This window comes from Pleurodeles waltl, chromosome 1_2 (assembly GCF_031143425.1).
Source record: "Pleurodeles waltl isolate 20211129_DDA chromosome 1_2, aPleWal1.hap1.20221129, whole genome shotgun sequence".
NCBI classification, from domain to species: domain Eukaryota; kingdom Metazoa; phylum Chordata; class Amphibia; order Caudata; family Salamandridae; genus Pleurodeles; species Pleurodeles waltl.
Genome location: NC_090437.1, coordinates 1,001,365,693 through 1,001,388,004, shown reverse-complemented (window position 1 = coordinate 1,001,388,004; position 22,312 = coordinate 1,001,365,693). Strand labels below are relative to the sequence as shown.

General features: G+C 40.9%; 1 protein-coding gene across 2 annotated transcripts in view; it reads right to left on the bottom strand.

Annotated features, from left to right (window-relative positions):
• Window positions 1–22,312, bottom strand: part of GUF1 (GTP binding elongation factor GUF1) — a 155,367-nt gene that overhangs the window by 68,901 nt on the left and 64,154 nt on the right. For both annotated transcript variants that reach the window (XM_069201744.1, XM_069201746.1), the window contains 5 exons: window positions 21,850–21,914; window positions 17,056–17,259; window positions 12,019–12,158; window positions 7,929–8,052; window positions 8–140 (listed from right to left, as the gene is read on the bottom strand). In XM_069201744.1, coding sequence (XP_069057845.1) covers window positions 8–140; window positions 7,929–8,052; window positions 12,019–12,158; window positions 17,056–17,259; window positions 21,850–21,914 — 666 coding nt within the window. The remainder of the gene's footprint in view (window positions 1–7; window positions 141–7,928; window positions 8,053–12,018; window positions 12,159–17,055; window positions 17,260–21,849; window positions 21,915–22,312) is intronic.

Here is a 22,312-nt window from a genome sequence, read left to right as displayed (position 1 = left end):
GACATACCTTAATCAGTTTAGCTGAAGAAAGAACCGCCTTGTAAGGAACAGTGGGGGCAGTCAGGATGATGGATGCATTGTACTCCTGCTCCAAACGTTGATTAAAAACTTCCATATGTAGAAGGCCCAGAAAACCAAGCCTATCACAAACATACAATAGGTGAATAGTACAGGCACATCTACTTGGCATCTTCAGTTATTTCAACATCTAATTAACACATGTTTTTATAGAAGCTATAGGTAAGAATAAACAACCTGTTACTATCTGCTATTATATCAAAGGTATATTTTTACTCCAACTACCTTTAAGTTTATTAGAAAAATAAACCACAGTAACATACATAAATCATATTTTAAACATTAAGACTGTAACATGGAAGACAATTACAAAAAGAATAATAATAAATACAAAATAATTAAACAAATTCATACATGACACTAATAAAATGTACTAAAATGCTAGAACTTATGTACTCCTAATAAATTAAAGGTATATGGGTAACTTGGGATACAAGAACCAAGTCTGAGAACCAAGGATAACAAACAGTGTCAAGGCCAGTAGGTCCGGTTTTGGCCACCACAACTTTGCCTTTGTCCATGCTTGCTTTATGATACTTTTTGCACAGTTTAATTGTTGAGAAAGCTGCTGAGCCCTCATTCATAAAAAAAAACTGGCTAAAATGAAAAATAATTTAGGGTCGTTAAAAGCAGACTGCCACTGTTGTACCTGGCACTACATAGTGCATGAATGTGCTCCTGCTGAAAGGGCAGAATGCTATCACTCATAGTGAAGTTAGCCAATGGCTGAATCAGGCTGACCCACTGTCTCATGCGTATGCCGTAGTGAGCAGAAAAAACTGTAAACAACACAATAACGTACCAAAGGGTGAAGATGGCAAGCAGAATGCCCCTATTAGTATAGTATACATATAATTTTGGTAAAATAATTCCATTATTCAGCCTCCATCTGATCTCTACATCTCACTCAGATTTCTTTTACACTGAATATTCAGGGCACATTTGATTGGGCCTCTCAGAAGGAGGCCACCCTGGCCTTCATTCAAGACACTGTATCATTAACCACCTTGACTAATTTCACCGTTGTGAGAGAATCTACTGAAAGACCTCCAGTGCTGGAAACCTGCTCTCCTAGGGATACCTGCCCCCCTCACAATAACTCTATTACCTTTCCACCTAAAAGTATTGCCATTTCTGAGCTGTGTAGTGCCTTTCTGAATGCATATCTTACTGTTCAAGCAGTGTGAAAACAAGCGCTTATTATCCCCCTATTAAAAAAAGAAAACGTAAGCTGATTCTTCTGCTGCAAATCAATATTCAACTCTTAAGGATTATTGGAGACAACATGCAGTTGGATCGTGTGTAATCGGGCTTCCGACCGTTTCATGCTGCAGAGTGAGCCCTACTGGCTGTGAAGGAGGAGCTACAACTTAAAAGTGGACCGTGGGAGATGGGCTCGTTGCTCCAAAAGCTGTGGCCTTTCTCAGGAAGAGACAGAGATATTGGTACTTCTTTGCCATTAGTCTTGTACGTTTGTGAGAAATAAGCGTTCTCCGTTTAAGCAGCAACTATCACCACAAAACAGTATGCTGGGGTTTTCCTGGAGAGAATGGCTTTTTGATCATTAAGAGCTTTTTGCTTGTTGCCCAAAGATTGCCAACTTATCAAAATAAAAAGGCTTCTTCGGATCTTTTGAGCGGTCTTTGAACTCAATAGCAAAACCAGCTTCAGTAGAAGGGTTGATGCTGTCACTGCTCTTCGGGACAGTCCCTCAGGACCTACGATCCTCAGAAAAAATGCACAGATGTCAATGCCCTTTGCTTCTGGTCCACAGAAACAGGATAGTATTGGAGGGTCACTGAATTGTCAAATTCCTCCTTTTTAGGTTTTGATTTTCCCGAGGTGGTCGAACTGTAAGGCTTATTCCTTGACAGTGTCATGTAGAAGCTTGGATATATCACACACAAATAACATCGTATTGGATTATCCAGCTTAACTGTGTTAACAAGTATAGGTTTTGTTTTCTCTCTAAGTTTAATATGCTAGTAAAAAAAATAATATCAGAATATAAGGAGAGCAGCTAAATCATTCTACCCAATAACTGGGGCGCTTTGGCAATCTGCTGATGCAGTGGTACTATAATGACACATGGGGAAAGCGGAAGTAAGGAATACCTGAACGTTCTGATTGGAACTTATATTAACGGACACATTATTCCAAGTCTGTCGGAAAAGGCAGAAATCTCTGCATTCGTGTGAAGTCATTTCACTTATGTGTCTTTTTCAAGCATCGCTGTGCTGTGTCATGGGTGGCTCTGCAGCTCCAAGTGGGTTCCTGGCACTCACTGTCAGCACTGCACAGTTAGGGTGGGTTGGATAGGGGAAGATGTGAAACAGAAGCAGTGCTCAGCACTTTTATATGGCAAGGACGGTTAAAGCCTTGGAATGCTCAATACATTACAACACAGGGCAGTTGTCATGTGCACCTACGCATAGCAGCCCTGTGCACAATGGATGAAGGTGAAAGGTGATGAAACAATCCTTGCGGCTATGGTGACAGCAGAAGCCACATCATCTTGGGAAGACCTACGGCACCAGGGCCTCAGGTCTTAGAGAGAACCGTAGTTGCAGGTGAAGAACAGCACTTCGAGCAACCCATACAAAGGAGCTGTTCAACCTCCAAAAATACAGCACTGAATCAAGGAGAGATAAAGCAGCTATCACACTGCTCCTTTTTTCGGGGGACAGTGTTGGAACTGGTAGTTAAGTTAACTACACAAGAGAGTCAAGATCTGGTGCACTGCACTGGCCCTCAGGCCTCATAATCTGCACCATGGTTAGCTGTCCAGCCACACTGGAGTAGGCCGACGATATGATAGAGTACACAGAAATGAGACTGGTGTAGGCATGAGCTGGTATGACAGAGGAATCTGAGGGATCAATGTCAACTTAGGATTTGGTCTTAGAGCATTGTAGCAGGCGTCCAGGCTGGGGACGGGGAAAACATTAAAGCAAATCTGCATTCAAGACAAGAGAAGTCGAAGGAATTAACAGCTTCTGGCTGGAATGACCAAATAGGTAGGGTCTGCCATTCATGGATTCTAACTTCCATGATGTGGAGCAGATGGGAAAGTCCAGAGGAAACTGAGGAGATAAACATCTGATACTGAAAGAGGCTCATGAGTGTCCTGAGAATGAGAGCAGTGATCGACTCTTGCTCCTCCAAGATATAGATTGGCAGGAGACTTAAGAGATTGCCACACTGTGGGAACTGAGAATGTATTTTCTGTTGGCGCATTATAAAAAGAAGACTGCTGGGGATGGAAGCCATGAGAAGTTACCACTCCAAGAGTTAGTAGTTCTTCTTTTTTGTTGTGAATCCTGTTGAGTCAGTGAGGACTAATGGTGTGTACTGACCATAGAATAGACAAGCCTCCTCTATTTGTTGTAAAGGTCTCAGTTTACTGACTGGATACCGCTTCTCAGCTCAACTACCACCTTCAAAGAATCGCAAACTGAGACTTAAGACTCCTTACCCCGTACCCACGAAGGGCGACGACTTCTAAACCTCTTGGCACAAATAGCCTGCAACACCAAATCCAGAAAAGAGACTGGCACGATTATTCTGGGATACGGATGCTTCAAATTCACTCAATTCACATTCAAAAGAGACTTTACTTTGAAGTAGGTCTACTTCAAAGGAGAAATTGGGTATAAGAAGGGCACCCAAAACCATAGACGTTAGAAACACTTCTGGAAACAAGAGGAACCTCTGCCTGGAGAAGAGCTGAGGAAGAAGAGCTGCCCTGCCTGTGACTGTGCTTTGTGGAGCTATCCTGCATTTGCTGCGTCTGCCAGAGTAAGAGGGCAAAGACTGGACTTTGTGTGGCTTCCATCTTGAGAAGAGATCTCCAAGGGTTTGGTTTAGAGCTTGCCTCCTGTTGTTTGAAGTCTCAGGGACAGCAAAAACTTCTCTCTGCCAGCACCTGGAGTCTCTGGGGTGACTCCTACTCTGCCTTGTGGTGACCATCCAGTTCCTGGGACCCTGAAAGGAGAAGCTGGCAGCCTAAAGACAAGGTAATCCACGCACAGAGTGTGTGCGGGGAAAAGATCAACGCAACTCCGATCTGCGGCTGAAGAAATGACGCGCCGCCGGCTCCGCAGCTGAGAGTAGACATTCGCAGGAAACGCGACCAAAGAATCGACACACGGAGCAGGAGAAACGACACGCAGCATTGCTGACGGAGGCTGGGAGATCACCACCCGCGCTCCGGGTTTTTCAGATCATCGTGCGGCTGTATTTCCGACTCAAGTACTGCTGGGCGTGGAAAAACAACACAAGGCCTGCCGGACCCGAGAGTGCTGACCGGATCGACGCATCACTCTCCTGCGGAGAGAAGAAACGACGCACCCGACCTGGCGCAAGGTCCCGCTCGTGAGTGGAATCAACGCTTCGCAAGCCCTTTTTGACACGCACTCACCCGTGCGGGGTTATTTTTGAAGCACCCAAGGTACTTTTTCACGCTGACAGCGTTAGTGTGTGTTTGAACCTACTTAAAGACTCTTTTTGATTTTTAATCGATAGCTTGACTTCTGTATTGTGGATTTTGGTCACTTTGGTCTTGTTTTGTTTAGACAAATATTTCCTATTTTTCTAAACTGGTGTTGTGTCATTTACTGTGTGTGTTGGTACAAATACTTTACACCTAGCACTCTAAAGTTAAGCCTACTGCTCTGTGAAGCTACCAAGGGGGCAAGGAAGGGTTAACTGAGGATGATTCTCTTTTACCTAGACTAGAGTGAGGGTCCTTGCTTGAACAGGGGGTAACCTGACTGTCAACCAAAGACCCCATTTCTAACATCATAATATAGGTCAGGATTTCATTAATAGCAACTGATTTCTATAACCACCCACTAAAGACCCTTTGTTCTTTTCCTGTCCTTCCTACACTGATATATATGAAGGCACTGGATAAATAAAATCAAGCTCATTTGAAGAAGGGTGTTTGGAAAAAGATGTCCACGTCAGAAGGGAAACAAACAGATGTGGCCATTATACGCAAAGAGATTCCTAGTGGAATCTCAACTGACCTGTACATTGGCCATGCCTTCAGAATTATGTCATTAAAGATTGATGAAAGTATGGACCTACTTTCATAGATCACATCTCATTGAATCCGGAGTTTCTTTGAAGTACGTCAGTGGTTGCTGTGCCCCCTTGGTAGAAGGGCCTAGCCCTTCCCCAAAAGGGGTATTTTTGTCTTCCACTGGAAAGCTGAAAGCATAACACAATCTGGCCTGCTATGAAAAGTGATGGGTGGAATGCTTGAAATAATCAAAGCCACTGGTAATTACTCAAGGCCGCATCCAGTCCATCGTTATTTTGCACAACATGTCGCCTCCATTTGGAAACAGCCATTTCCAAATCAGTCTTGACCCTGCTACAGTGGGGACAGTCCAGCCTGAACTGCCAGGTCAGAGCCTCCCTGAAACAAAACACAGGTAACCCAGAACCGGTTTTGCCTTTATTAGGGCTCATCAGCCAGGTATAGCTTAGTTCTAGTGGCACAGTGTGCATGTGACCCAAGTTTGGGCATACCCATGACTCACTGAAGTATACAAACAAAGTGATGGGTGGAATGTTTGAGTTAATTTTAGCAACTGGTAATAACTGGTGCCACATCTCAGACCATCATTAGTTTTCATACTATGGCACCTTAGTTTGGACCCAGCCAAATGTAAATCAATCTTGACCTTGCACCAATGGGAACAGTCCAGCATGAACAGCCAAGGCAGGTCATCCCTGAACCAGAGTATTTAAAAGTGGTACATGCAAGCATTTTGTTTTGGCATGTACTGAAAGTGACTAGTCTCCACAAGCTATTTTTACTGTAAAGGGCTATAGCTGTCCTATGAGAAAAGCTAAAGTCCACAATAAAATCATTATCTTTGGTTTGAAACAATCTACCGGAATGATTCACCAATATTTTTAATGTTTTTAAGTATTTAGAATACGTGACTTTTGCAAAGACAGACTTTGTCCTCCTGAACCTCCAGTGGGCTACCTAGCATTAGACTGCCAGTAGCTATCCCCGTTAGTGTTTCTCTTTAATGAGATCTGAAAACTGCTCTGCTTAGGCCTATTGGCAGGAAGGCCTGGATGTGAGGTACGTGGCTCCTATCAGCTCAGGGAAACCAGCTTGGGAGGGTTCAGCAACTTAATTAACTTCACAGGGATCAAGGTAAGACCTACCAATTAATAGGCAAGTATAAAGGGAGATCTGGGGAAGAGAAACATTTGTTTCCTCTGCCTTTTGTACCCACCATTGCAACAGCCCAGTAGGAGAGGAGATGGTCCTAGATTCAGTTTGCTTTGGTTGAGAAGGAGGAAACTGCTGATTTTCCTAAAGCTTCCGCTGGCTGTCATCCCAGCCATCAACAAGAGCAGAAAGGTTCTGCCTGTCACTTTGGATATGCCTCATAATAATAGACTGTGGGATAGCTTGCAGTAACAGGATGTGCTGTGACTGGACATTGGTTTCTTATTGTTAGGGAGTGTTGAGCAGTCACTCCCTACCCATTGGCTAGTGAATCCCACAAATGTGGCACCACACTCACAGCTCATCAGAACACATCTAGACCTGCAGAAGAACAAAATAGAATTAACCCTGCTATCTGTGTTGTCTAGAGCCCTGAAGGGCTGGATCCGCTCCTGCTTGAATCCAGAACAGAGAAGTGTGATTCCAAGGATCAGTCAGCTGTGGCTATTTGAGCTTCATGAAAAAAATTGTAAGGTAGAAATCTTGCCCTGGAGAAGGCGCAAAAATATCTGCCTGGCAAGAGGACTTTGGCAGCCGAGACATTTGACTTTTCCCACTCAACTTTTCCTGAAACCTGAAATTACACCTAGGTCCTGTGACTTCTGATTGGCGCTCTACATTTTCTGGGCTCTTTCTTACGTTTTCATAATTCATATTTCTGATTCCCCTTATTAGATTTAGTGGTTTTGGTATCATTTCTTTATTAAATATTTTTAGAAACTGATTGCGGGATTTTATTGTGTTGTGACTTTTGTTTTGGTAGTGCTACATACTTTTAGACTGTCTGCTCTGTGTCATAGCTACCAGATGTTAAGCTCAGGTTTAATTAATGAACTTTTGTGTTGTACCTAACAAGAGTTTGGACTTGCATCCTCCCTAACTAATAACACATTCTCCTACAGTTAACAAGTTGTATTTTCTGTCTTAAATGTGGGGGCAATCTCAAAATGGTAATATTATTCTAAAGAAAGTTGTAATATTCAGTGCTGGTTCTGAACTTTGCAGCCATCTTCAAATAGTAACAGAGTACTAAGATAGCCACCGTAACGAACAGCAGTCCATCAATGTTGGTATCTTCCAATTTGACATCAGCTGAACAACAGAAAAGGGGAATTTTTGCAAAATACTCCCATGCAGTGCCCAACAGGAGACACAGAGGACTGCTTTCTTATTGGCTGCAATTTTGGAGAAGACCCTTGACAATCAGTACTGCAAAATAGGCATGCACAAAATGCCCAGTGTCATAACTGACATACTCTGGCAGAGCGCTAAAGCTGCCTCATACCTCACCTAAAAATACATAGTGCAAACAAACGCAGTGCAGGAAATTACAAATTAGACAGGGGGGAGTAACAGGAGGCCTGGTGTCACACGGCTTCTGATCTCAGTACTTGATGCTGAATCATCAAAGTGTACAACATTTCTTTCATCTGACACTTTTAGTCTGGCAGAAGGTTCCCATCTTTTGGAAACATGTCAGTGACAAATTTGTTTGAATCACTGATCAACACACTACAAACAGATAATTTAGGAAATAAAAAAAAAATACTTATAATGCCAAAGTAAAACAAACTGATGCAGAAGGACTTACCTCCAGCCTGCACCCAAAGCAGGGCTGCTGTCTCGATGCACTGTGACACTGGAATCATTTAGTGTTAGTTTTTCCACAGCACTTTTCAAATTGTTATATTCAGACTGGTCTGTTGGATACATTCCTATAAAAAGGTAAGGAAAATAAAGGGCAAATCTGATACTGCATGATAATAAACATCAGATAATGTTTTTGACATGTAAACATGGAAGGAGAGAAATCATTTTAAATGTGGGCATATAATTATGCATTGATCAAAATACATACATAAAGGTAACAGATTGATGCAAACGTGGAACTTTTGAACAGAATAACCACAGTAAGATTGCAATGTTACTTTAGGTCAAAATTTATAAGTTTAGTGGGCTATACTCATTACGTATATTGACTGTTTTTATGTAAATGCAAGTAATTGCCAAACTGAGTAACAAATTAGGGAATGAAAAGGAATAACCACAGCCTTGGAGTAACAAGTTAGGGAATGAAAAGGAATAACCACAAGCTTCCTTCAACGAGCAAGAGCAGTGGAAGGCCTACTGAGGGGAGGTGCTGAGAGCTAGTATCCCTGTCCAGTCAGTTGTTTTAATTATAAAAACAAGTATTTTATTACACACACTACTCAACAGAACACAATAATTCAGAAGTGCTTACATGAAGTAGGTGGAAATACCCAAGGGGACACCCCCTAATATTTAGTATTTCAGCTAGCATTGAACCCTAAAACCACAACACCCCCCCCCCACATACACTTAATACAATGTAATTTGGTGTAGATGTTAAATGTCAGGCCTACTGGCTTTGTCGGGTACCAATCCAATCATAAAAGCAGAAATGCAATCTTCTAATAACATTAAGCAATATAAACACTGTTCTAGTGTCAATGTCATCATTGTCATAAAAGCACTACAATATTCAATATACTGTGCATGATATTCTTTTTTTTTTTTTTTTACTTGTTCACAGCCTTATCACCCAACAACAAACTACCCAGAAAAGCGTAAAGAGTTGAATACTTTTCCAGGGGTCAAAAATATAACACCCTGAGAGATATACCGTTCCAAATTAAACTCTTGAGTCAGGTTTCTGTGGGAGTTGCTGCCTTCCTGGAAGCCCCAAAAGCCCATTGGAGGTGCATGCCCATATTCTTCATGGGCTACTACAAACCAAGTATGAAAATGTCAAGCCCATGACTGGGGTTTATAGGACAATCCCCTTAAACGCTTAAAGGAGCATATGAGAGATTTCTGGATTCCTAAGACAATCTCTTTAAATGCTGCTTTGCACCACAGGTCATCTGCTTACCATTGTTTGGGGCCTGTAAGAGAGCCACAGAGCTCCATATGCGTGGCTCAGATGTGTGCAGACAGCAGGGGAGATTGCTTCACATATCCCTCGCTCACGGCTGTGGGTGGGTCGTTGGTATGCCCCCAGGGACAGTCAATCTCCTCCCAGGGTGTTATTAATCTATACAAAGGGGGTTGCCACATGAAAGGTAGATCCAAAAAATTGCATTCAGTCCAAGTGTCCCAGCACTTCAGAAAGCGGTCTGATCTTCTCAGAAAGTCCTAAAAATTCCATCTTCTCTCTCTTCTTCTTTCCTCCAAAACTCCAAAGGAGAGCCCTTCCAGTGATTGGCTCCAGATGTCTGGCTGCCTGGGGCAGTGAGAAAGGATCACCAGCATATTCATTTTCTGCCCCTCATTTTTCCTTTACCAGGAACAGGACTAATCACTGAGAAATTGCCCTTTTGTGTGAGGAAAGCTTTGCTCCCCCAGCAGAGTAATTAACTAGGCCCAGCAGCTGATGCAAAGCCATATATGTTAACCAAGGAGCTGGCACCATGAATTAAGAAAAACTGGAATTGTCAGTGGGGTACAGATATGATGAAACCAATATCATATTTACACTGGCGATCACTGTTTACCATAGAATTGATGTTTCATCCTAGCCTCTAGGCATAACTAGGGCAAAAACGTAATTTGGTATAGATTTTGTCCATAATATAGAATTCAGTGAATCACACACACTTTTCAGTAAATCACTACAGATGCACATCATGAATCCCCATTTACATTACAAAGACTATGCAGATCAGCACCAATCCTGGATGGATGCCCTCTACAGCAGACTACTTAGGTACAGGTACCTAACTGAGTAGTAAAGTAGTGCTGCTCACTCAGGTCACACATGTGCACACATGTTCATGTGCAACCAGTCCTAGCTGGGCAGCAGCTGACCTTGTTTTAAAAGGTAAGCACTGGCAACTAGCACTAACACTGCATTTTAACGCGGCTTACAGTGTATAAGACTCAGTTATTGAGACTCACAGCAGAAATCCAAAAACTGTGTAGTCCAAAAGCAAAAATCCAAAAGATAAATGAGTCACAACCACTTTTCCCACAGAATGCCTTACAAATAATGTGCGAAGTTGTTCCATGGTGGCAACACCACAATATTGCCAGGGATTTAAAGGAAGTATCAGGAATCCACTTTCTGCAGAGTGGGGATCAAGGACAAGGCAGAGGGAGGAAAAACGTAAATGACAATGCATAGAGGTTACCTATAATGAAATCACCAACCTGATCAATGATAAGCTCTTTTCGATTGTTTGCTAGGGTTCTTCTTTTGCAGTTGTAGGTTGTAGGTTTATAAAAGATTCTGGGGACATAATGGTGCCTGGGGGCTGGCCAATAACACATTGGCCAGGCACACCACTGTGTCCTTGAGCACCATAGACTGGGTGCATCTCTTATAAATACATCTCTTATCATATATACATATCTTGTTCTTCCAGTTTACATCTACCATATCAAATCCCTGCATCACTTTTTTTCCAGGTCTAAATTGATATATCAATGCATTTTTCTCATTTATACCCCAGTGAATCCATCCAATTCTTTTATACAGTTGGTAATCACAAAGAATGATAATTTCCTGAACCCTTAGAGATTGTGCCCTGTTTTGTTGACCTTGTAAAAAAGAATAATCACCTTCCCAAGTATCTGGGGGATATTTTTTAGACACAGTAAAAATAATACCATCCATTATATAGATTCCATCAAAACCTCTCTCGAGGTCTGCTAAATATTATTCTACAAACTATAAAATGTGTATTAATGTCTTGGCTTGTGTCATCTATAGTAATCTCTCTTCCTCACTATCCTACAATTCTGAAAACCCAGTTTTTTCCACATGATCTTGAATAAGGTTAAATTGATATAATTGATCTAATCTTTGACATACTTTTACAATATTCCAGTAACCGCACTATCTAATAATAGAATCACCTATGAATTACAAATAATCACAAACCAAGACATCAATTAAAAAAAGCTTTAGCCTACAGAGATCCCAGTACAACTCATGTTAGAAAATGGATCATTAGTTGTGTGGCCTGCACAAGTAATGGGTCCACATTTGTGCACTGCTGGGAACCAAACACCCCACTGTAGCATTTGACTATCATAAGGTAGCTTTGCAGAGCAGTCCAAGGCTTACTCAAGGGAGGTGGTGTGAGCTAGTAATCACAAGTAATCTTGTGAATGAGACTCATGAATAAGACTCAATAAATGATTATACAGTCTGTGCTTTTTCTTTTGAAAAAGGAAAAAGTACATTTATTAACACACACTACTCAATACTATGCAAAAATTTACAAATATACATGAGCTGATGGAAATACTTTTCAATGACATTGTGTAATCATTCATACCCCTCCTAAAGGGAGAGCTAGTTCCACAAAGCACACTTGAATATTTGCTTGTATTAAACATGCAATACTGGAATATCCCTTTGAATGAACACACCTACTATTTGCCATAAATAAATGAAGTATCTGTTAACCAATGTTTGTATTTCTTTTAACACATGATACCACATTGTTGGGATGTTGATAATGTCAGGTGCTGGGTGAAATGTAGAATGTTACATTATGAGGTGACATGCAGAATGTATAGAGTAGAATGTGTACTTCTGAAAAGGAGACTTGGTAGTTGCTGTAACACTGCATCTCTGTCAGTTCATCCTGAAGATACTCCTAATAAATTTCCTTACGGAATATATCTAGCGTGGCATATATTTATGCACATACCTGCAAAGACCATTGGCTTGGCAGACTTAAAGCCAGGTAAGGGTTCCACTGGATGCTTTTGTAGAAAAAATGTGTCTCCTATTTGTGCTTCTTCAACATCTTTCATGCCTGCAATGAGATAGCCCACTTGTCCAGCAGATCTACAAAAAAAAGATTGACCAAGTGAAATGACTATTAATTTTAGCACGGAAAACCATAATTTGATCTTTAATTTGCATACGATTTTCCTCAAATTATTTGTGCAGGTTAGTCTAAAAAAACAAAATCAGAAAATAAGCAGAAAAATATACGTCAAAATTATTTGTAGAATAATTAACATATCTTATATGACACTGAACATTATCCAACTTCTCAAATGAGCATCTTAGTTGGAACTGTTTTTCAATGTGAGGTGATTAAAACAAGCACATCTTACTTCGCTCGAAAAGATTCTTCAAATAAAAACAACTTGTAACACTCCGAACTCAACACTGGATGGTGGACTTATGCAAAGTATGTGCATCTACAGCCACACATGCCATCGAACATATTGTTCTTTGCATGATACACGTTCTTTGCAGCAGGCATATTAACCATCTGCGCTACCTTAGATGAGTCAATACTGCCACTAGAAAAAACTCACAGCTCACTCTAGCAGGTACATTAATCACCAGAGATATCTTGACACATCTTTTCTGTTAGAGGACCTAGCTGTAGAAGGGCCTTCCTGCCGTCCCAGGCCTGCAGACTCCCTGGAAATGTGTCAAGACCCCTGGGGCCGCAGACCCCAGGATGGGATCTGCTGATGTAGATAAAGAAGAATTAATCTAAAAGAGGGTTTTTTTCAAATGTTTTTGCTAACTGTAATTCTATGAGTGACCTGTGCTTTAACGGACCTCCATGATCCAGAGTAATCGTTTCACACTGTAATATCCCTCATTTACGCTTCAATGGATTAAGCAAAAGTCCTGACATCCAAGGGGCAGTAAAGAGGCAATAATGAATCCTTGCCACTATGTGAGATTAGCATTTGAAGTTATATTTACTGGCCCAGATTAGTCTGCATCACCACTGTCCATGCTATAGAGTGATCTACCTAATTTGCACATACATGAATGTTTCTTGACTTCATCGTGTCGAAGTTGAACCTCAACTGAAGTAAAGAATATAATTATTATTTTGTTCAGATGTACGATCAAAACATGTTATTCTTATCAAATATAATAAAGGTAATTCTGAGGCTTTATTATGAAGATGAAAAGATAAGTTGCCACTAGTCAAATCACCTTCTCTATCCAGTTTTAAAGCAGTTCCCTATCACAAGAGGAAGCAGTCTCAATGATGTCTGATCAAACAACAAAACGTTTGCTGTTTATAATGCCTGACCTCAACATGAGCAGCATTTGGACTACTTTGGACACTGCTGATCTCACAAGGGTGTTCACTGAATCATTTATACAGATGCTGGGAGGGTGCTTGCAGAAGAAAATGTGGGTAATCTTAGATCAATTACTGGCTTGATTGAACCTAAGGGTTGACTATATCTATTCCCTCAAGCTTATAAAGGCGTTTCAAAGCTCAGAGATCTCCAAATCGTAACAAGGAATATTTCAATTGCCCCTTTGCCTCCAGGATGTAAGTCTGGATTTGGGAACATCTAGCACTGACTGAGCCGTATGTTATTGCCAGTAGTGAAGTTAGGGGATAAAGATTATTTTGACACAATATGAAAGAATATTGTAAGGCTTTGAAAGACCAAGACTTGTTGCCTAAATTTGGAGATGACAGGCCACCACCCTTGACAATGTATTCTAAATCAAAATTTTCTGTAATTAAGTTTTTGGTGCCACGAATAATCAATGAATGCCAGCATGCAACCTTGGTTGGTTAACTGTGTCATCCATTATAGTCAATAATCGTCTATCAAAGAAATGCTACAGACCTAGAAATACCTGAACCTAATTTGCAGATGAAAGCTTAGGGCTGCAGAAATTTAATCTGTGGGAGTAAATGCCAAAATCCTGATCCAGAGAATCATGATCTGCGAAGATACATGTCAGAAGATGGTACCTAGTGACAGAGATAATTCACAAGTAAGCTAGATTTCTCACGTTGGCGGGGTTAGCGCTAAGACATCTATGGGCATTTGTTGTGCTCTATAAATATAAAATACAATACAAATACAGGGCAAAAGGGTGTGTTGGTGGGCATGGAAAATGCACAGAACACACACGGCCCCTAAAAAGATAAAACTAATGTACAGAGTACCTTAAGAGTGCTAATCCAGTTCATTGGTGTTTTTAAACTAAAACATAACATAAAAATCTCATGCAAGTCACTATTCAAATGATTATTACTAATTTGTATCAATAATTAACTGATAACAGCCTCTTAATTTATATATCAGACTTTATAACTGAGATTTGCTATAGAGCACAGACGTGAAACCCATTTTTCTTTCTCAGATAACTTTTTGTAAATGTGTGTAAGCTGGTTTCGCATACAAATTTATGCAAATGATTGTTTTCATGATATACACCTTACATCAGCATATGATGAAATTATGTGCATTTTAACAAAGTGTCTAGGTAGGAAATAATGTATTTTATTTATTTTTGCAGTGAGGCTTTCATGACCAGTTGGAATGTGTGTTCAACTATTACCTATTATAAATTGTGTGCAATTATTATAACTCGATAGTCTTCTGTAAATGAGAAACAAGCTTACTTGTACTAGTATCTTTTGGTGGGCAAACCTGTTTAGATGCGTCGCTGATTTGTAGCATGTCGTTTCATAATTATTGCTCCTAGAAGATGGAGCGCAATCGAGAAAGCACATTTATACAGTCTGACCCAATATTATTTGAGTGTAAACGATTCAGATCTCAAGTATTCTACATCCTCATTCGGGGTGCTGTGCACATCTTCATATATACCAGTAAACTCTATATTAAATCTTAAGATTTATATGAAGCAATATTAACTTATAGGGTTAAGGCAATTATTACAACTTTGTCATACCCGAGCTATGCTCTGGGAGCTGGTACACCTCAAATACAGACATCTTTCTCTTACCTCACAAAGAAATAACTTACTTGCGTTCTTATCGGAAATGAAGCAGCAGCTGCATAATTGGAAGATATGTCCAAATACAATAGTGTGCTAATGCATATTGGACCCCTGAGACTGCCTTCACCTGTCAGCTGTAACTCCTCACCGTGACAAGATGCACAAAATATATGAAAATGTAACATTTCGGGATAAACCTTTTTGGTCCTCTGCAGACTGGATTTTTTGGACAAAAGTGTCAGACATCACAGCGTTATATTGTCTTCCAACCCCTTAAAATATATTGCGACCGCTTCTGCGCATGCTGCATTTTAAGTTACTCTGAAGGTGGGGTGGTTCATGCATTCCAGCAGTCCTTGGGTGCATATCTGAAAATAATCCTTTCCTACCAGAGCACTGAGCTTAACAGATTGGCTACTGTAGTCAAAGGAAAGAAACATGGAAGGAGCCAATTTATTCATTTGAACTAAGAAGTGTTAGGCTTACTCTGCTAGCAATATTTTTTCTAATCCAACTTTGTTTAAATACAATAATGCAATGAAGTACAAATATTGCGGTTAAAGAAGGCTATTCACTGTTCTTCCACAAAAAGGTTTGAATAATGTATTTTACCTGCAACACACATTATGTTTGTATTGTGTACATTAATGGTATCAAGTCACTCTAAGGCAATAAATAAGTAAGAGTAAAGAGATAAGTAAGAGCACCAGTACTATAAAAACAAAGCAGTATATACTCACACCAAATAAATCACTTGCAATACTACGATCAACAATGGCCTTTTTAAACATTTATTTAAGACATACATAAAGTATACTTCATGTTTAAGACTGCCCTAACAGGTGTATTACAAAAACCATAGTGTCCTAAAGTAGTAGGAGGTATTGTGATATGCCAATATGGTCAATGGCTTTCACTGGGATTCAAGCTGGTCTCCCTCTTTCCTATACTGCTAGGAAACTAACTTCACCAACAGTGACAAAGGATATTGCTCCCGACGCCATTATTGTCACTTCATCCTATATTTACTACAATTGTTCAAGTAACGGAGTATGAACTGCTCAAATGAAAATTTCGGCATTAAGAAACTGGAGGAAAGTCGGGCGTCATGAAAACGATTTTTGAAATGATTTAAAAGGCCTGACAGATGGTGTGCATTGCTTTTCATGTTTTATTTGCAGATTGCTAGTTGAAACTTCAATTGTTTAGTGTGCATCTCCTTTACATCTTAGGAGACTGCCTTTTGCCTTGGGCTGCAATTGAACTATAGTGAAGGAAAAACTGACACATTCAAACAATTGTGAACTACTACCATGCATATCCTCTTGTACTGCTCAGGGCTTATTGCATCAGAAATGTAACTTTCTTCATTCCAATATTACACTTGATCTGTTGCTTCTTTCTATCACAGAGACAGACCATTTATGACCTATACATTAGGCATTTGAAGACGTGCATTGTCTCAGAGAACACAACCCACACAGCGGTAATAGGCATACCGCAGTACCAAGGTGTGTAAGGAGAAACAAAGGTACCCAACTTGCTAAGCTCTTTGGATCTGCAACTACAACAAGACTTGGAGACTTCAAACTTCCCCTCTCTCTTCCAGTACTGGAAGGAAATTAACTCTCACCTCGCCCAGGACCCTTTTATTCACAAATAAATATACCTAGTACAATACCAACTGCTGTTAACTACAGAATGACTCCCTACCCTTAAATGTAACTTGCTTGATCCTCTTGTACCCCTCCACTCGCACGTGTGGCATTAAAGTACGTTTTGTGCTATCCAAGCTCGCATACAATGAGACTTTGAGAAGAAAAATGAATGGTAAGAGTAATAGAACTTGTGAGCTATAACAACAGTTACTTTATATTTCCTAAACAAATCAACATACCACATCAAGGAATGTTTGCACAATTAATGTATTTTTAAACTTGATAGAGAATGAAATAAGATACTTAAACAAGGGTGAAGTATGTTTACATACAATTTATTGGTTGGTTGCTCCTCTGGCGTAAGAATTCCAACTTCATTGACTTCATAGCTTTTCTTTGTGTGAGCTGAGACAATTTTTTGCCCTTTGCAAACTTCTCCACCAAACAGTGCAATGTTAGCTATTACTCCTCGATAGTGGTCAAAGGTGGAATCGAACACCAAAGCTTTCATGGGATCTTCAATTTTCATGTTCGGTCTGTAATTATAGTATAATCCAATACATTATTATGGAGTTCTGAAAACATCCACAATAAATCACATCCTAAAATATCACCTTCATTAACTGTAGAAAAATGTACTTGCCTTCGGTAACATTATTTCAGGTGGGTCCATAACTTTCACACAGATTCCTCAACTAATGAATTATCTTTACAGGTATTGGCATAGTTCGTAAAACCTTTCCCCAGCAATCCCTTTCTGGTGCCACCAAGTAGCTCCATGTAGCTTCAGCGGCAACTCAGTCTCCAGACATGAGAACACCAGAGAATAGCAGGTGCCAATCGGCATGCTGAGATCAGTAACTCATACTCTTTCTGTACGCCATCACTTGAGGGTTCGGGTGGAATACCTACCAAGCCTCTCTCCCTGTTCCCTGCCCATTTTGTTTAGATATTATTCATTTCATCCATCCCTCCTGCGAAATCAAAATATATGGGACAGTATGAGCTATAATTTGTACGTCCAACTGGTTTTGATTTTGAACGTGAAAGATTCAAAAGAATGTTGTTCTGTCAGTGATTCCTTAAGAAGTTTATTTTCACAAGCAAGGAAATATCATCCTTGTTGGAAGATGTCGAAGTGGTTCACAGCATTCATCAGGGTGGGCTGTTTTTGTAGACGTTTTTACATACAAGTAGTGAAATTAATTCTACCCTTTTAAAGCCCCCCCTCCTGCTGATTTTTCACCTTTTGATCGGCCAGTTTTGGGGACTTTTACTGTGGATCAGTCTCACCCATGATAATCACATGGTAACTTGACTGAAAGTATTTACAACCAGTGTCTGCCTTTTATGATAAAGCCACTGTGACACAGCTAGGGCAAGGGGCACTGGGCTGGTTACTTGTGAACATGTGTGTGCACGAGTGTGCTGACTGGGCGTGCAAGACTACTGTCATGAGCAGCACAGTAAATGCACACAGGTAACAGATGGGGCTCCGCAAGGTTAGATGTTGACCTTGAGTAGGCCTAATAATATTAGTGATCACTCACAGGTAAGGTCAGAAGGGTTAACTGATTTATCTGCAGTGTTAATGTGTTATACACATAAGGGAAAATCTGCCCTAAATTGCAGTTTTGTTTCCCCTAGGCCTACACAGTCCAGTGAGGTATCAAACCAGGCTGGAACATGTATCAAGGTTTAAATATGCTGGTCTTAAGAACCTGCATGTACATCTTATGCATCAAACAGAAGTTGTAATAATTCTCTGGCTCAGCTCATCAGACCTTTTTCCATTTGTCACCCTGCTGGGCTACGCTAATTACTCTGCTCTCCAGCAGAGGGTAAAAAAGGCCTTCTCACACAAAAGGAGCAATTGACAGTGCTTGACTTAGCTCCTGAGGAGGAACGGGTGTGGTGAAAAATCTGCACATGGTGATTATTAGTTCGCACACTGTACCTGGGTTGGGTGAGCCCAGGCCCACTGAACAAAGGCGTTAGCTCAGACATTTGGAGCCAACACAGGAGTGGCTACCCTTGGAAGATTTGGTGGGAACGTCCCTCTCCAAAGGAGATGTGCAATTTGACCACTTGATGATGCGATTTTGGATTGTCCCAGCATGCTCTGCAGGAGGGCTGGGACAGGGGTGATGTGGCAAACTAGGATTGGCCAGGGCCAGAGAGACCAAATGTTGCGGCAATACTATGGACAGCTGGAAGGACAAGCTCTTAATGTCCTAATGGAGAAAAGACTATCTGCAGCTGACCCCAGGACCAGTGGATCTCCCCAGGGCCAGTGAGGCTGGTCTCCTTCATCCCCTGAGGACCTAAGTGAAGACCTGGACTTCTGTGCCACAGCAGGAGTTGAGAAGGATCAGAATCCAAGCAAAGGAGAAAAGCTGGTTCAGGGAGTCTCTGAAACCAGCTCCCTGCAAAGTGTACCAATTTAGAGGTCAGGAGACCTGCTGAAAACACCACCAAGAGCAAAATGAGCCCACGATCTAGCAAACTGGCCCAAAAGGGCCTGATATATCAGGGAGGAAAGGATATGCCATTTGACCCACAACTTGCGCGATGAAGTGTATGGGCTCCTCTGCACGTTTAGAAGAAACTCCCAGGGGTAGAGCTGATAATTCACAGGAAATGTGAAAATAGAACACCTGGCAGCACCAGTTCCCGGGGAGTCAGTGAAAGCTCCTTAAATATTTAATGGCTTGAAGGGGTCATCCATGCAGCCTCCCCCCAAGAGTTCCACTAGGCCTGGGACTCCATCCTCCAGGCTGGTGTATGAATAAATGGGGCCCAGAATGGAAGAAGACAACAAAGGCCTCTGTCCCTGTGGGGTCCCTATCCCCTGGCCTGTACATACCACAAGGCCAGGCACGCTGCCTGCCCCTTGTTTCTGCATTGTAGGAAGTTAGGTTACTATTTGTGCAGGATGTGAGGCCTGCACATAATAGGTCCACAATTGTCTCTTTACTGGGAACCAAGCACGCCATTGTAGTGCTCGATTTTCTTAGGGTGATGAAGCAGAGCAGTTCAAGGCCTACTCCAGGGAGGTGGGTGTGGACTAGTATTCTTTGCTGGCACACAACAGCAGCACTTGAAAAAAGAAAATCACTTTTCACACACTACGTAATACTTTGCAGTAAATTACAAATATATAGATTAGGTAGGTGGAAATTTCTTTAGTGACATTCTGAAATCACATTTGACCCCTAGAGAGTCACAACCCCAAACATACCCCTCCTATGACAAAAAGCGTATCTCAGTACGATTAGGTGTCACTCTAAACAAACACAGACCTACTGACTTTGTCAGGGGTTCACCACACCAGTATATCAAGAAAATCTATGGACTTTGTTAGGGTCACTACATTCAAAGACCAATAACTACGTGTTAGAAAACCACCATCCTGTTCGTGGAACCAGTAACCAAGTTTCATTGGATGCAGTACCTTTATTAAAAACTATTTTGTTGTCCAGAATTACTGTGCCTTTCTGGAACTATTTTGGGCCAGTGACTGCAGCCATAAGACCAACCAGTAGAGGTTCCTCCATCCCCTGAGCTCTAGAGCGAAAGCTCAGTTCAGTAATGGTTCAGTAGCAATGGCAGCACTAAGGCTGGAGTTGGGGATTAAAAGTGCCTATGCCCAAGGCCTGGCAGGTACAGTCCAGTGGGCCTCTTGCCTTGAGAGCAGTGAAGGGGATGCCTTAAAGTATTATATGAAAAAGGAGATTCAGTAGAAAAGAAGGAACAAACTTTATTTAACAGGAATTATAAATTTGCTATAGACCGACTGGGGCTCGATCAAAGATTTGCACTTTCCTTCCCTGCCTGCCAATTAAAAGCCTGCTTTAAACAAACCTCACAGGATTCAAGTTTTTGCCTGGACAATGTAGCCTGTGAAAAGAAAAGGGGCTATCAATGAATAAACGATACCAATATAATGGGAAAAGTCCAACCATATGTATTATGGAATATGCCCCATAGTGTCCAGAACTGTCTGACTCTAGTACGATTGAATATGCTGCCTTTAAACTGCTTAACACCTAAATGGTATGGAACACCTGACGTTTGCGACTTTTGTCAGAATGGCGTTCAAGACTTGAAACATGTTGTTTTTGGTTGCTCTGCTCTTATGTTGCACCGCTGAAAATGGTTGAGACCTATCTTTCTGAAATTATCGGTACGATTACCCACAGAGGTTTTACAGTTATTGTTTGACCCTTCTAATGAACTGTTCTGCTGTCGAATATTTAACTTTAAGTGTTTTTTTAAATTTATACCAATTCCAGTATGCATACTGTTTTATTGATGATAATAATTGTACATTGAAAACTAATGTTCTGCTGTCTTTTAATGATTTTAAGGAAAGATGATTTTCTGTTTATTTGTATGAAATTGTCTTGGGTGTTCCTCCTTGGAGTTCCAAATCATGAAAAAGGTTGAACTACAAGAAGCTGAGATGAATTCCATTCATATATTTTTGTATACTTCGGTGTGATGACCTAATTGGGGCAGGTATGCCCATGCATGCATCCTGTGCACGCTGTGGCACTGGAACCAAGCTATACCCGGCTGATCAACCCTAATGTGTGCTAAACAGGTCCTGTGTTGCTTTTGTTCTGGTTCAGGGAGGACCTGGCCTAGCAGTTCATGCTGCATTAGAAATCTCTGCATATAATGGTTACATCTGTTTGTTCCCCTTCCGATACTGACATCTTTTTCCCACAACCCTCTTCAAATGAGATTTATTTTGTATTCAGTTCTCATAAATATAAATTCTGGTATACATATATTTGTGTGTTTTCGTCTGTGTGTGTCTATGTACCTAGAATACATCATTTAAATCAGTGAATCCCAACCTTTATATCGCCGCGGACCAGTAAATGTTTGATAATTTTTCCGTGGCCCGCTTGTTTTGATTTAATAATTTTAATTTAATTGTATTTAAACATGCCTTCAAGATTTGAAGACCTCGGGCGGCCCGGTGCTGATTGATCCGCGGACCGGCACCGGTCCGCGGCCCGGGGTTTGGGGAACACTGATTTAAATGAACTAAAATTTGTTGAAACCACCTGAGGGAACGTCAGATTTAAGTTTATTCAGAAATTAAATATACTTACGGAGGAATTTTTGCAATCACTGCCTGGAGAACACTCTCAACATTAGTTCCATGTTTAGCAGAAATCTGATGGAAAATATTCAAATAAACACAAAAATAATGTTTAGTGTTCTGTCTTGGTGTACATATTTTAAACGTGAGGAGTCAAGACATCACATTGACATACCAGGAAGTCACAATCCAGAAGCCCAGCGTTTTCAATATGACTGAATTTTGCAGTGTCAGTCATAAGAGCGCATAAAACTACGAAGGCTATATAAAGTCAAATACCACATGAGAACTAATGTGAGGTTTCTCAGCATTTATATCGGAGGTACACAATGGACTATAAAAGCAACTATGTGATTAGGCAGATACTGGTGCTAAATTGCTATCGGATCCATTTTTGCAATTAAAATGCTACATCTGGCTTAAGTTTAGGCAGCCGTCCATATGTAACTTTAGGGAGCAGTCATTATTGCTTG